Source organism: Amaranthus tricolor, chromosome 7 (assembly GCF_026212465.1).
Source record: "Amaranthus tricolor cultivar Red isolate AtriRed21 chromosome 7, ASM2621246v1, whole genome shotgun sequence".
In the NCBI taxonomy this organism is placed as follows: domain Eukaryota; kingdom Viridiplantae; phylum Streptophyta; class Magnoliopsida; order Caryophyllales; family Amaranthaceae; genus Amaranthus; species Amaranthus tricolor.
The window spans coordinates 4,027,370-4,044,213 of record NC_080053.1 but is presented as its reverse complement, the minus strand read 5'-3'; the positions used below and the strand labels follow the sequence as shown (position 1 = coordinate 4,044,213).

Here is a 16,844-nt window from a genome sequence, read left to right as displayed (position 1 = left end):
ACCCTAAAAAGTTTAGGGCTTTAGACGATAGCCCGCTTTGCACTTGCTAATCAATGGCTATGCTATATTATAATTGTAATATTATATAATTGTTAATATGGGCATAGTTATTAAGCTTGAAGAAAAGAATAAGCGGAATTAGACTAGGTTTAAGTTTGAATGTTGTGTTTGTATTACCTCAAATGACTATTACATCTCTAATTTATACAAGGGTTAGAGTCTAACTAAGGAAACAAAACAACTGATACAGAATATTACCTTAATAATCCTAGCTAATTAAGGTAAACTAAATATACTAAAGAATAAAATATATGTATATATTTCTACACTCCCCTTCAAGTTAGGTCATAGGATCTCCACATGTTATGTTCGATCATGTTGAACTGGGTTTTCTGAGATATTGATTGCAGCCTGATTGTCACAAAATAATTTGCATGTTTCTGTTGGTGGGAAATTGAATTTGCATAAGAGTTTCTTGATCCATAGTATCTATGTTATTCCTTTGGCCACACCCCTAAACTTTGCCTCAGTACTTGAGAGTGCTACCACCTTTTGTTTCTTACTCCTCCACGTAACCAAGTTTCCTCCTACAAGGGTGAAATATCCAAACGTGGACTTTCTGCTATCTCGATCACCTTCCTAGTCAGCGTTTGTATAAGCCACAAGGTCAAGGTGACCATTTTTCCCAAAGAAGACTCCTCTACTGCTTGTACCTTTTAAGTATCTCAAAAATCGTATAACAGCTTCCATGTGTGGTATATGAGGAAGATGCATGAATCTGCTTACAACCCCAACTGCATATGAGATATCAGGTCTAGTGTGAGATAGGTACATGAGTTTTCCTACCAATTTCTGGTATTTCTCTCTGTCGGCTGATTGTCCTCCTTGCACTGTCTGAAGTCTATGGTTGGCTACGATTGGAGTCTCGGCTGGTTTACAGTCAAGCATCCCAATTTCAGTTAGGAGATCTAGGATATATTTCTTTTGATTAATAAAGATTCCTCGTCTTGATATGAAAACTTCAATTCCGAGGAAATACTTCAAATTCCCTAGATCCTTCATTTCATACTCCATGAATAACTTCTTCTTAATATCACTGATTTCCTCCTCATTGTTTCCAGTTATGACCATATCATCAACATAGATGATTAAGCATGTAATCTGACCATTTCCCTTTCTTCAAGAATAGAGTATGATCTAAATTTCTCTGCTCATACCCAAATTTTCTCATTGCTGTGGTGAATCTGTGAAACCAGGCCCTTGGTGATTGTTTTAGGTCGTATAAAGCTGTCTTGAGTCTACATCCTTCTCCTTGTGTAAATGACTCAGAAAAACCAGGTGGAGCATGCATTCAAACTTCTTCCTCAATTTCACCCTGGAGAAATGTATTTTTTACGTCAAACTGATACAATGGCAAATCCTTGGTTGCAGCTATTGAGAACAAGACTCTGATGGTGCCAATCTTTGCAACGGGAGAGAAGGTCTCTGAGTTGTCAATCCCATACGTTTGAGTGTGCCCTTTGGCTACAAGGCGAGCTTTGTATCTCTTAATTGTTCCATTGAAATGATACTTTATTGAGTATACCCACTTGCATCCCACAGTTTTCTTCCCTTTGGGTAACATACAACTTTCCCACGTATTGTTCTTTTTAAGAGTTGTGATCTCATCTTTCATTGCCTTTTGCCACCTCAGATCTCGGAGAGCTTCTTTAGTAATAAGAGTTAAGAAATTTGAGTATAGGGATGTCATGAAGGCTACTGTTGTATGTGCCATATTACTAGTCTCATCTCGGCTAATAGGGTATCGAGACCTCTGTGATTCAAATTGCGGATCATACCTCCTTGGAAGAACTCCCCTGGTACTCCTTGGGGGAAGCTCATACCTGCATGGTAACTCAACAGCACTGGATATATCATTAGTAGCATCAATTAAGGTTTTGGGCTCAAAGATTACCTCCTCTTGAGGGTCAGGGAGCATCTCTTGTTCACTAGATGCATCAGATAGAATAGGAGCAGCCTGAGAAAAAGGGGGTACTATATCTTCAGTGGCAACATCGGTGGGAATACCTACTTGCTCTTTTGGGTTAAGATCAACAGTTACATGATGTGTTAACCAACTCAAGTCATCACATATAGTCTCCCCCTAATGACGAAGGTTGGGATAGTAGTAGGAGTTCTTAAAAAAATCACAGTCTATAGCCGTATAAAGCTTATTTTGAACTGGATTAAAGAAACGATAACCCTTCTGATTAACACCATATCCCACAAAAACACACTTAACAGCACGGGGTTCAAGTTTAGTTTGAGCAGGTTTGGATAGATGAACATAAACCACACAACCAAAGACCGGGGAGGTAAGGAATGGAAAGATGGAATGGTAGTATGGTTGTGAAGGGTTTCAAGAGGTGTTTTGAATTTAAGGATTTTTGTGGGTAATCGGTTAGTGAGGTATGTGGCAGCAACAATTGCCTCAAGCCACAAAAATGATGGAACATAAGCCTCAAACAAAAGTGTTTGGCTCATCTCAGGAAGAGTTCGGTTTTTACGTTCTGCGACCCCGTTTTGTTGTGGTGTATGTGGACAGGAAGTTTGGTGAATAAGACCATGGGTCGTGAAAAAATTTTCCATGTTTAGGTTCATGTATTCCCCCCATTATCGGATCGAAGGATTTGAGTTTTAGTTTGGAATTGAGTAACAATCATGTTATAAACTTTAACAAAAGCATAAAAAAAACCTCAAACTTATGTTTCAAGAAATACACCCAACACATTCTAGTACAATCATCAATAAACAGAACGAAATATGAAAAACCCTGTTTATTAAACTCAGGAGCTGGGCCCCTAACATTTGAATGTATCAAAACAAACGATTTAACACTATGAGTTTGACTAAGAAAATAAGAATGTTTGTGACTTTTTGCAAGGACACAAGCGTTACAATCCAAGGCTAAATTACAATTATCTAATGACGGAAAGAGACGTTTCAGCTACCCCAGTGAAGGAGGTCCAAGACGTCGATGCCATGTCCATAACTGATGATCTGGTGACCCGTGAGCAAGAAAAGTTTGACCCTTTTAAATTGCCTCATCCACATAGTACAAGCCCTCTCGTTCAGGACCATGCCCAATAATCGTTCCTGTCTGAGTATCCTGCACAACACAACCAGAGGAAGACATGAGAACAGTGAAATTAAGTTCCTTGGTCAATTGACTAATAGAGAGCAGTTTATGAGATATACTAGAAATCAAAAGGCAGTTCTTTAATTTTAGAGAGGAAGAAATAGTAACGGGCCCGGATTGTTCAACATCAACACACTCCCCATTAGCTGTTTAGATATGGGTACGGGTTTTCGGGTTATGAGATAAAAGATCTTGAGGATCAAATGACATCGTGTCAGTAGCCCCGCAGTCAAATATTCACTAAGAAGACGAAGGTTTACACACGAGAACAAGGCTTTTATTTTTACATGGGTTGGAATTAAGGCCATTGACTTGTGTGGATTGGGCCGTGAAATCGGATGGGTGAAGGAAGTTTAAAACCCGGTTGGATATGGGGTTTAGGGTTGGAATGGATACACACGAGACCAAGGCTTTTATTTTTACATGGGTTGGAATTAAAATTTTGGGCTTGTGTGGTTTGGCCCGTGAAATCGGATGGGTGAGGGAAGGGTTTAAAACCCAGTTGGATATGGGGTTTAGGGTTGGAATGGACGTTAGGGTTTTCTGGGGTATTTAAGAGTGAAAAAGGAAAGTTTATATTTGCTCCCTTCCCCCTTTCTCTCTCTTCCATTTTTCTTGTCCCTTCCTTTTCACCTGTACTGCCGGTTCCTTCTTCTTCCTTTGCTATGTAGGTTGGTCCGTCCATGGATGGATCTTCAAGGTTTTAGATTACACCAGTGACCATATGGGCCTTTCCGTCGGTTCTCTAAGCCTTGGTGGCGGCCTTGCGGTTGTGGTGCTCCTTCCACCACTCTGGAAATTTAATGAGCTTAAAACAACCTTCCTTTATATGTCGAGATCCGTCACAGTGACTACACTTGAGGTGAGTTTTGTTCTCCATGTCACGCCGGAATGAGGGAAAATCCAACCGGTGTTTGACCGCCAACCCACTCCCAATTTCTGAGAGATTTATTCCCGGTGATGAAGCGTCAGCCATGATAGCACGCCTTGCTATTTCACGGCGGATGATAGCATACGCCATTTCTAGTGTGGGAAGTGGATCTTGATTGAGAAGGTTTCTTCATTCTTTGTCGAAAGAATCATCAATTCAAGCCAAGAATTGATACAATCTTTGTCTCTGTATGTATGTGTTAAATAATGTTATGTCTTCTGCGTGTATCATCGGATTCGGCATACGCCGATCAATATCTTTCCAAAGTTGATCAGTTTCCCATAAAAGACTTCAATGGAGTCTTGATTTTGCATTAATGTGCTTGCTTTGGAACTTAGATCAAAAATCTGCAATTCATCTCAACCACTGCTTAATAAAGCTTAGATTCCCTTCCATAAGTCTCATGCTAGAGTGTAGTCCAGAAAATGATTAATGAGTTTGGTATTGATGTTGGATATTATCCAAGATAGAATAATTAAGTCCTTTTGTTTCCATTGCTGATATGTGGGTTCAGTGGACTTAGGGGGTTCGTCGATGATGTGACTGAGACGCCCCCTTCCATTTATTACAATTTGCATCAACTTACACCATGTGGTTTAGTTCTGATACGTTAGTTTTTCTGCTATTTTTAAGTCTGTCGAGGATGTTTCTGTGGTTGTGTTTGATTTTTGCATTTGTTGGAACATTTTAAACATATGTTCCATTTGAGCCATGGTTACAAGTTGTTGGTTTGGGTTAGTTTCGACCATTGAAGGTAGGTTTTTTTTAGGCAAATGATGATAACCAAAAAGTGTTGCCGGTCCTAGAAAACAACTTACGGCTCTGATACCATGAAGAAAAGAATAAGCGGAATTAGACTAGGTTTAGGTTTGAATGTTGTGTTTGTATTACCTCAAATGACTGTTACATCTGCAATTCATACAAGGATTAGAGTCTAACAAAGGAAACAAAATAACTAATACAAAGTATTCCCTTAATACTCCTAGCTAATTAAGGTAAACTAAATATACTAAAGAATAAAATGTAAGCACATATTTCAACAAAGCTTTCTTTTTCTAGTGACATTTTGACTATCAATGGCCAGAAAATGAATGGTTTCTTATCAAATAAGATGCCAGTTGTTTCACATCCCTTGTCTCTCGCTGTCACTTCATTTAGTCTTGCTATAAAAACTCCTTTTTCTGACCATAACCATTTTCCCCACATCTAGGTCTTTCCATGTCCTTCTAACATAACCATTAATGACATGAAGTGGTAGGTTAGCACCTATTACATAGCACACAGCTACAGACTCCTGATAGTGCAAATTTTAATAACCGTAAGCGCACGGTTGATGTGTAGCTGCAGGTCGAACACAATGAGGCAAGTTAATCGAATTGTTTGTTTATGACTGCAAAACACGGATCAAACAATAGATATGCGTTGAGAACTAACACTATGATGCAAATAAACTAATGCAAAAACAGAAATGATATGGGGATAACAATGATACGACAAACTCTAGGGTGTCGGGCGTCACCTAATTCTAACATGGGAGTCAATCACTCTCATGATTGTATGAAATTTAATCATCGACATAATTAAACGTTGTTGGACCTCTTGAGTTTTGATGATGACTACACTTTAGCAAATATGTGTTTAGAGATTTTGTGCAGGTCGATATCCGATTAATTGTGATCGTTGATAGTACCTATGGCTTAGTTCATGGGAATATACATGTCAAAAGGTTTCAAGAGATGTTAGAAGAGTATATCACGTGGGATGTAAAATGGAGACAGGAAGTCTACTGTTCCCAGGTTTGATGTTCTAGCAAAGTTGGAATTTGGAGACAACGCAGTGTTCCCAAACTGAAGTCAATTTACGTTAGCTAATAAATTCTATCTTTTATTTTTTAGTTAATGTATTTAAATTAATTTGTTGCAGTAATAATTTATTAAAGTTAATTGGCAAATCGTTTTTATTAAACAAAATGAATTCACGTTTTATTTGTTAAGATCCTTTATTTTAGGATCTATTTTTAGTAAATCTTGGATTTGTTAAAAATAGAATTAACTGACTTTGAATTAGTCTTAACAAATCTTTCTAACCGGTTTTATTCCTAAAAATTAGCAAGCAATCATTCCCACTAAGATTAACCGTTCTCTATTAATAGCAAAAACGTTCCAGCAGTTTAGTACTGGAACAGGAACAGCTGTTAAAAGAAACTGCTGCTTAAAGGGAACAGAAGCTATTTTTAGCAAATGGGAACAGCGGTTATTGTTTTTGTACACGTGTGATTTGACTTAATCAAATCTTATGGAAATAACCGTGTGTTTGCTTAATCCACATTACTCCCATGATCTTTTGATAGTGGGATAATGGATTGGATTATTCCATTTTCTTAGGAATATTATTTTCTATAAATTGCAAGTTAATTCCGGTTTTTAAATTAATGAGAAGTAATCCAACGTTTTGTGCTTAAGTGTTTTTCATACGTTTTTGTTGGATTTTACAAGAAATATTTTGTTCTTAAAATTGCCAATTAATTTATAATATTTTCTTGAAGCAACTCTTTGATTTATTTTAGAGAATTTCTATCCTTTTTGTAAGGGAATTTGAGAGTTTATGTAATTAGACTCGGGTGAGTCTAAGGGGGAAGTTAGATAGCTTTTAGTGAAGCTAGAGAGGATTAGCTTATTGTAAAGCTAAGTTTGTTGCTTTGAGTAAAGCAATTAGAGAGTGAAGAGTTGGCCTAGTAGTTACGCTTCGAGTGAAGTAAGGTGTTTATTGTAATTGTAACTGATTGCCTTAAACATAGTGAAGTTGTTAGAAATCCCAAGTGGTCGTGGTTTTTCCTTTTGTTTAGGCCCAAAAGGTTTCCACGTAAAATCGTGCGTCTCTCTTATTATTTTGCTCTTAGTTTAAGCTTTATTTATTTTGAATAATTCCGCAAAAACAGGGCACAATCGCTTAAACTTGCAACAACAACAATTCACCCCCCCTCTTATTGCTGTTCCCGTTCCTAATTGAATCAACAAACGTGATCTAATTAATCTCAAGCTTCCGCTCTATTGATTAATATCGATTTAAGACCAAACTAGTGTTAATCCTCAAACTTCCGTTCTATTGGTTAAACTAGAAGGAATTTAACTTAAATATGTCTCAATCCTAAATTAATCCCAATCTCAAACTTCCGTTTTGTTGAAAATGTTAATAAAGATGTTTAAATCGAGATTCATTAAGTGTAGGTTCAATTAAAGACTCAATCCACACACAATCAATCGATAAAATATTATCCCATACTTTGAATTAGGGATAATGCCCTAACCCTAGATAAGAAAACTACTCACTATGCATAATGATGAAGAACATGTAGTAAATGATAGACAACATTGAATAACGAAACAATAAACACGAAAACTTACAAATATCGAGAAGAACGTAATTGTAAATTGTAAGGAATTAAAGAGTAACAACGGTGATCAACAATGAATCTTCAATAAAAACTAACTAAAAACTAGAGAGAATTTCTGAAATTAACTCAAGAAAACTAAAACTAAAACTTTTTTTTATGATAAGAGTAACCGCCACTTTAAATAGTGGCTTCAAAAATTAGGGAAAACCGCGAGACAGGGTGCACAGCCGAGTCGGCTGTGGTGGTCTTTAAAATGGAAGCCGAGTCGGCTTTTGATGAAGCAGCACAGGTATTTTTTCCAGAGAAGAAAGCCGACTCGGCGGTGACTTTTCTTCAGTGAAAGCTGAGTTGGCTGTGGTCACTGCCAAGATGCCATGTTTCCAGAACATAAAGACGACTCGGCTGGGGCTTAATCCTCTTGTGAAGCCGAGTCGCTTTATCCATTGCTTCTTATTCTTGTTCCAAAGGCTAGCGACGAGTAGGCTTTGACCCTGGGTGCTTCTCAAAGCCGAGTAGGCTTTACTTTGATGCTTGGAAACTCGTACTTAGGGTCGTTTTGCGGTTCCTCTTGTTCACACTTTAGTTCACGAGCATCGATCTCCTTTACATAGTGCCCTGTGATTGTAAGAACCACAATTCTTGCACAAATATATCCTAAAATCAACAAAATCGGCCCAATTACTCCTGAAGGTTCAAAATATTACAAACCGGAGTAAATGGAATAAAAACAGCCTTAAACAACCACTAAACTTCATTAAAGGAGCATAAAAATAGACGCAATAAGTGCAAATAATTGCACTTATCAACTTCCAATATCGAAATTCCACCTCTATACCTTAAAAATTAATTATAATAATTTTAGGTTGGAAAGTCTTACCGACGTGGTTATTTTATGCACTAAGTGGCTCCCTGTGCCTCCTGATCGATTCCTGTGAGTTTGCCTCTTAGTCGCTGCTGGTGGCAGCCGTAGATAGCCTATAACATGTCGCATTTTGCTGAGTTGTTGTGTTGTTAAATACTGCTTGGACAATAGCTTCCTAACTCATCATCCTATCACCTGGTTCAGTGCTTGAGTTATTTTCCCGCTATTCAATTTTGTCATTAGAATTAGGGTTCGGTCCTTCTTCATTTGATTCGCCTCTGTTAGCTGAGGGAACCAGTATATTTTCCTGTTCACATGTGTTTGTGGGTGGCCTAAACGCCGTCACCACCTCCTTCCTCAATCTACCTCGTTCTCTTACCATGTTCGGCCCACCAATATACAAGTTGGGAAACCAAAGGAGAATCATAGAGTGAGAAAGAAGAGAGAGGGGAGTTTAAAGATTTATTAATGTATTATTATTTATTATTATTACTATTACTATTATTATTACTATTACTGTTACTATTACTAATATTTACTTTTTACTCAAAAATAACAACTTTTTCTTTGCTCCTAATTAACCAGGATATAGTGTGTACTTATTATCTAAAATTACATTGGAATATAATTTTTCAAATTTGTTTTATACTTTGGTTATATAAAAAAGAACAAAACATAATTTTGGCTATTAATCAACATTGTCATTAATCAAGTAGAATTAACATTGGATCGAAAATTATACTATTATGATGTCCAACTAAGACTCTAAGAGTTAAATTGATAGATTGCATCTTAAAAAAGTAAACGAAATTTGAGATTTGATTGGAAGATACGATGAGTGGAGGTGTATATGGTTTACTTTGGTCTGGTCTAAGACTTCAATCAGACCAAATAAAAAATTCCGATTTTAAAATTTTTAAAACTAGATTAGATCAATAACGCAACAGACTGGTTCGAAAAGATCATTCCACAACGGTTAGGTTTGGTCATGTTTACGGTGAATTCGATTTTTGCTTAAAAGTTTTTTTTTTAAGATTATTTTTTTGTCTATGCAAATAATTGCACGTTAAATTGAATCTATGTAAGTTATGATTACTATTTAAAATATAATAATTTATAATTATATAACGTAACACAAAATTGTGAAATGGAAAAAAACATAAATTGTGGAAAATGAAAAAATGTAAAACATGAGCTATTAATGGATAAATAAATTAAAAAGGGCAAAAACATAAATTATGTATAATTTAACACAAACTTGCATGACAATCATTCGCCTTTTCATAAATTATGGAAATTACTTACAGGCGTGTTTGTTCAAATCCGTTGGATATTTCCTACAAGATATCAACAAAACATTTTGTAAGAAATAATATTTTCGTTTCTGAAAATAATGCAAAATTATATATATATATATATATATATATATATATATATATATATATATATATATATATATATATATATATATATATATATATATATATATATATATATATATATATATATATATATATATATATATATATATATATATATATATATATATATATATATATATATATATATATATATATATATATATATATATATATATATATATATATATATATATATATATATATATATATATATATATATATATATATATATATATATATATATATATATATATATATATATATATATATACATTTTGTAAGTAAATGATTGTTAGTATATGATATTTTTTTGTCGCTCAACTGCTTTGCAAGTGCTATGTATACTACTATAAATAACTAATCTGGAATTAAAATTATATTAAAAGTTTGGCCTGCAATATTAGAACCGATTATCTCATTCTATATTCACTCTAAAACGTTTTTTTGGTTATGTTTGATCTTTAAAAAATTTTGAGACCCGACTAGAAGCTATAATATTTAAAATATTAAATCGGACCAGATCATTTAAATCTTAGACCAAACCAAATACTTAATGAATGATTTGATTCGATGTAAGCATTATTAAAGTATTAAAATAGAATAAACAACGTTAATTATGTCTAATATTTGTGATACAAATTGATAAATTCTTAAGGAAACAACAAATTTAATATCCCAAAATCTTAAACGAAAACAATTATAAAAATCAAAGAGTGTAATATATAATAATAAAAGGAACATAAAATTATTAAAACAACTTAAAATTTAATTGAAATAAGATCAGACCAAATTAAAGCAGATCAAACCAGATAAAATTAGATTCAATGGCATTCAATCAGATTAGACGAAACTAAATATTTAATTTGATGATAATGACAAAGTTAAGGATAATTGATAAAAATCAATAAATATGTTTGCTGTGTGGATGAAGCAAAGTTCTGGAAAAAGATCCATCAAACATACGTGCCCCAACTTCTACGCATCGGATCTAATATAAATGATTTGATTGTTAGTTAGATCCACCACACTCATGCATGTACATTCCACAGACAAATGATTAACTACTACTTAGCTTCAATGGTCAGCATCGTTTTTGTCCCATTTAAATTTTTGATATTGTTCACAATTTACTTTTAATTTGTATTTTATTCTTAATATAAAAGTTAAAATATAGTCAGTGGGTTTTATTTCATTCGTTTCAATGCAACGATTATTAATATTAACTTTTTATAATTGTTAGTTATCTACCATTAGAAATATTAAGAGTTCAATATATGTTTTGACAAACGTGTCCAAACAAAATAAGACAAAGTTATTGAAATAGAAGTACTATCTAATTATATATAGCGTTCTATCATGGACTTACAAATATAACAAAATGACTTCAATTTTCCCAAATTTTTGCATCTACTTGATACTTATTTTTGTCCATTTTATGAATGGGCAAGTCATATCCGATGAAAATTACCCAATGTCCAAATCGGAAACCCCAGTCGAAAAAATGACACATTTGCACTTCTTCTTCCAAGACATAGTTAGTGGAAAACGGGCAACCGCCATCCAAATAGCGGGTCCAAACACCCCTTATCCTAATGCTTTCGGGGTGATGAATATGGCGGATGATCGGTTGACGATTCGAGCGGATCGCAGGTCAGAAGTCATTGGTCGGGCTCAAGGACTTTACGGGTTTGCATCAAAGCAAGAGGTTTCGTTGCTAATGGTTATGAATTATGTGTTTACAAAGGGGAGGTACAATGGGAGTAGTATTACTATTGTTGGAAGGAACCCTCCCATGCAAGATGTTAGGGAGATGCCTGTTATAGGTGGAACCGGGCTTTTTAGATCAGCCCGTGGGTATGCTTTGGCCCATACTGTTTGGTCCAATCCACGAGGAGATGCTACTGTAGAGTATCATGTTTATGTAAACCACTATTGAATTATTTCTTCTTTAGATCATTGATTATATACTATATGGTATAAGACTTTTACTATGTATTTATTATTTGATTCATTGAATCATCATTATTTAAGTTGATTCTTGTTTTCAGTTTTGAGCCATTGGGTGTTCGGCTAGAATAATCCTCGGGTAATCGAACCAACACAAATTTTCAAATGAGACGATCTTACTCGATGCTTACACATGAGTCTCCAAAAGACTTAAGACATATACAAGATATGTTGAGCTCCAAACGCTTCACATTTTATATTCATGCCATCTAAACACGATTCATAATTCATATTCATATACAAGATATAACTCCACAGTAACTTTAACCACTTTGCTTTATTAAAGGACTTTATTATGACCATGACCATGAACTTATTTCAGTTATAGACAGTAGACATGACTTTCACATTTTGTAAGAAGACAACCCATAGTAATCTATATGCCACCCAAAGTGAATACAATCCTAAAACTCGATTTTGTACCATCTAAGTCACCCTTTTAGCTCGAATCATGATACCCGATTATACCACTCTTGGTTTTACAAAAAATAAGATAAACTTGTTAGATTTCATTCAAACACCTCAACAACCATTTCACTGTTTCTCAATATTGTTTACCTAGATATGTACTTGGGCGAGTAGGGGTGTTCATATGGGGGTACCCGGCTGTTCAGGTACCCGAAAAGTCGGGTATCCAGTTTGTCAGGTACCTATTTTTATGGCCCGTGTCCTGACCTGATTTATTCGGATACCGGATATCGGGTACCTGGATAAATCCAGTCGGATACCGGGTACTCGGTTTTAATTCAAAAAAGTACATCTAAAATTTTGTGGCAAAAATTTAATATATTAGGCAGAAGGAATTGATTAGTTGCATTTAGGAATGTAGGAAGGAATTCTGTGGGATTGTTTTGCATTTAGGTATGTGGCAGATCATACCCTATCATGCCATTAATAGATTAGTATCTTTAGTATCTTTAGAATATTGTGTAAATATTCTTATTTTGTAGAATATCATTATAATTATTTAGTTTCCTTATTCTTAGAATATTGCATTTTATTTATTCATCATTCATCTAATGAGAATTCTTGGAAATCATTCCAATATGGTATCATTGCCTAGGTTTCGATTACTCCACAACCCTCCTCCTTCCGCCTCCTCTTTTCTATCTCCAACCACCACCAATCGGTTGTGCCACCTTTCCCTTCTCTCTCTCTCTCTTTTTTTTTTTTTTTTTTTGTTTTTCCCATGGCTTACTCCATAAAATTCGCCACACAAGACTCTACTCTTATTAGTACTCCACAAAATTTTGAAAAATTTGAAGGTATTGACTCATGGACAACCACCACCCACCGTGGTGGCCGTCGGCAGCCTCTCCGTGGTGGTCGAAATCACCACAACCCTCTATTCCAACCGTACAGTGGTAGGCGTGGTCTTCACTCTTAGCAGCCTACTGGAGTTATTTCCTACAACCCCTATGCTATTGGCTCGACTAGAGAAGGCGCACCTTATTTCTCTCCTTGCTCTTATTCTACATAGGTTGGTTGGCATTCTTCATTTAGGCCCAACCTCCACATTCAATCCCTACACTACAACAGCCTACTCACCAAAGGTCTAAGTCAGATTCTGGGTCTAGAATTCGTAGCCCACGCTCAGCGCAAGGATTTTGTTCGGGTTCTACATCATCTATGGGGTATTTTCCTACCAATATTGATTAAGCCATGCATTCTCTTTCCTTATCTTTTCCAGATGGGCATTATTATATAGACATCGGTGTCACTTCTCACATGGCACATTCTCAAGGTATTTTAATAAATTATTTTCCTTTGAAGCATCATCTTAATTATGCAATAATTGCTGGTAATGGTTCATGGTCACGGTCATGTTTCTCTTCCTTCCCCTAACCACCCTCTAACCCTCAAAAATGTCCTCCATGCCCCTAAACTTATAAAAAATCTCATTTATGTCCGTAAATTTACTTATGATAATATGGTTTTTGTTTAGTTTGATCCGTTCAGATTTTCCATGAAAGATTTGGACACAGGGCACACACTTCTGAGAGCTAATAGTACCAGTGATTTTTATCCATTCCAATTAATACATGGAGCAACCTCTGCCTCTTCTTCTTCCTCTACTTTTTCGACACTATCTTCTAGCATTTGGCACTCTCGTTTAGGTGACTCCGACAAAGGATTTTTAGATTGTTTGTCTTCTTCTAGTTTGATTCAATATAATAAAAATCTATCTTTTGTTTGTCATTTTTTCCCTTTAGACAAACATGTTAGACTTCGCTTTTGTAATTCTATTTCTGTCAGATCTCGTTCTTTTGACATAATATATAATGATTTATGGACTTCTCCCGTTTCAAGTCCGTCTGGGTATAAATATTATGTTTTGTTTCTTGATAACTACACAAAGTTCTTGTGGACTTTTCCTTTGTTTCGTAAATCTCAAGTTTATGAAATTTTTGTCAATTTTATCAAATATGTCCAAACACAATTTGAGCTTAATATCAAATCTTTTCAATGTGATTATAGGGTGAATTTGATAATAAAATTTTTCATCAATTTTGTGTTCACCGGGGTATTGTTCTTCGTTTTTCTTGTCCCCATACCTCCTCTTAAAATGATAAATTGGAAGGCAAAATTCGATCAATCAATAATATTGTCCCCATGCCTCTTTAAGCCCTCATACTCCTCCTCTTCCTCCATCCTCCCCACCTAATCCATCTTGCACCGGCATGACTATGCATAGCCAACATGGTATTTTTAAACCTATTTCCAAATAATCTCAAGCCTTATATGTCTCTTTTTCACCCATCTCAAAAACCCAATACATGCTCTTCGTAACTCGAATTGGAAACAGGCTATGAAAGGGAATATGATGCTTTGATTGAGAATCATACTTGGGATCTTGTGCCTCGTCCTTCTAATGCTAATGTGATCCGGTCTTTGTAGATTTTTCATCTTAAGAATAACTCTGATGGTTCTTTTGAGCGCTATAAGGCACCTCTTGTTGGCGATGGAAGTCTCAACAAGAAGGTGTTGATTGTGATGAAACTTTTAGTACTGCAGTCAAACCGGTCTCCATTCGCCTTGTTTTGATCATTGCTATATATCTCCAAGTCTAGGTCCATTCATCAGCTTGATATTAAAAATGCATTTCTTCATGGTCATTTGAAGGAGACTGTCTATATGCATCAACCTCTGGGTATCCATGACCCTATTCATCCTGATTATGTTTGTCTTCTCCAAAAATCTCTGTACGTTCTCAAACAGGCTCCCCGTGCTTGGTGTCAATGGTTTGCTGATTTTGTGACTACTATTGGTTTTCATGATCGCATATCAGATAATTCCTTATTTGTATATTCTTATGTGTCGGATATTGCTTATCTTCTTCTGTATTTTGTTGATATTGTTCTTACTACTTTATCTGATTCTCTCCGTCAGTCTATCATGTCGAAGTTGAGTTCGGAGTTTGCCATGAAGGACTTACGTCCTCTTAGTTATTTTTTGGATATTGTAGTTTCTAACACTTCCACCGGTCTTTTTCTCTCCCAATGCAAGTATGTTGTTGAGATACTTGAGAAAGCGCGTATATCTAATTGTAAACCTGCTCCTACTCCTGTTGCTACGACTAAAAAACTCAGAATTGACTCTGGTTCTCCATATGATAATCCTACCTTGTATCGTAGCTTGGCCGGTGCTTTACAGTATCTTACTTTCACTCGACCGGACATTTCTTATGCCGTTCAACAAGTCTGCCTCTTTATGCATGACCCTAGGGTTGAACATATGGCTGCTCTTTATATATTCTTCGCTATGTCCAAGGTACTCTTGATCATGGTTTACAACTCTACGAGTCCTTTATCGCATCTCTTTTATCTTATATGGGTGCTGATTGGGGTGGTTGTCCTGATACTCGCCGCTCGACATCTGGATACTGTGTCTTTTTGGGTGATAATTTAGTCTCTTGGTCTTCTAAGTCAGCCAACGGTTTTTAAGTCTAGTGCTGAAGCTGAATATCGTGGTGTCGCTAATGTTGTCTCTGAGACCTGTTGGATTCGTAATTTGCCACTATTATTTATTGTGATAATGTTATTGCCACTATTATTCCTATTGCCATTATTATTTATCGTGATAATGTTAGTGTCATTTATCTTTCTGGCAACCCGCTTAATCATCAGTGCACTAAACACATTGAGATGGCCATTGATTTTGTTCGTGAAAAGGTCAAACGTGGTGATGTTCGCGTTCTTCATGTGCCTTCTCGTCATCAAATTGCCGATGTTTTCACCAAAGGCCTTCCTAAGATTCTGTTTGATGATTTTCATTCAAGTCTCAACGTTCACAAGTCTCTCAATTTTATTGTGGGGGTACAATAGAGTAGTATCTTTAGTATCTTTAGAATATTGTGTAAATATTCTTATTTTGTAGAATATCATTGTAATTATTTAGTTTCCTTATTCGTCAAATGAGAATTCATGGAAATCATTTCCAATAGCCATTTCCTGGGATAGTTTTCCAATTGTGAAATTTAAGAGACATGGATGAACCATAAGTTGAACATTCTATCGTCTTTTCTTATTTTGGAGATAATGAATGTTTAAATGATGATTACACAGTAGTCATATTCTCTCCATATAACTCTCATTTATCATTACTTTACATTTTAGATTGTCTTTTATAGTTTTAATCATTTTTTTGGACCAAAGATCATCACTTGTTTAATCTTGTTCATAAATTTTAACTCTCTTTTTATTAAATTTTATCAGTATATTTTACTTTTTCTTTTTATTTATAACCAAATATCCGCATTTTCATTAAAATATCAATTTTTATTTTGCTACTATCTTAAAGGGACAAAGAAGTAATAAATAGACAACAAATTGATCAATTCTAATAAAGGCTTTTTTCAAAAGAATAAAAATCCTCATGATGAACAGTATTTTTGCCATGCAAGCAAAGTTTCTGAATATACAGCCATGTCAGCAAATTTTTTTCCATGTTACACATTGTCCCTCGACATTCTTTAGCCAGCACACGCAACTAAATCCCGTTTTTAGCCTCCACTCCAGCCCCCCACTCTCTCTCTCTGTTCGACGCCATTG

At 35.3% G+C, this 16,844-nt stretch overlaps 2 protein-coding genes across 4 annotated transcripts in view; both read left to right on the top strand.

Moving 5' to 3' along the window:
• Positions 1-11,174: 11,174 nt before the first annotated feature.
• On the top strand, positions 11,175-11,833 carry LOC130818838 (dirigent protein 22-like). Its single transcript, XM_057685073.1, has one exon. The coding sequence runs from the start codon at positions 11,222-11,224 to the stop codon at positions 11,720-11,722; it is 501 nt and encodes a 166-aa protein (XP_057541056.1). The 5' UTR covers positions 11,175-11,221; the 3' UTR covers positions 11,723-11,833.
• Positions 11,834-16,759: 4,926 nt separating this feature from the next.
• Positions 16,760-16,844, top strand: part of LOC130818837 (uncharacterized) — a 5,246-nt gene continuing 5,161 nt past the window's right edge. For all 3 annotated transcript variants that reach the window (XM_057685072.1, XM_057685070.1, XM_057685071.1), the window contains exon 1: positions 16,760-16,844. This exon is cut by the window's right edge and continues 114 nt beyond it. The gene's annotated coding sequence lies outside the window, so the exon portion shown is untranslated.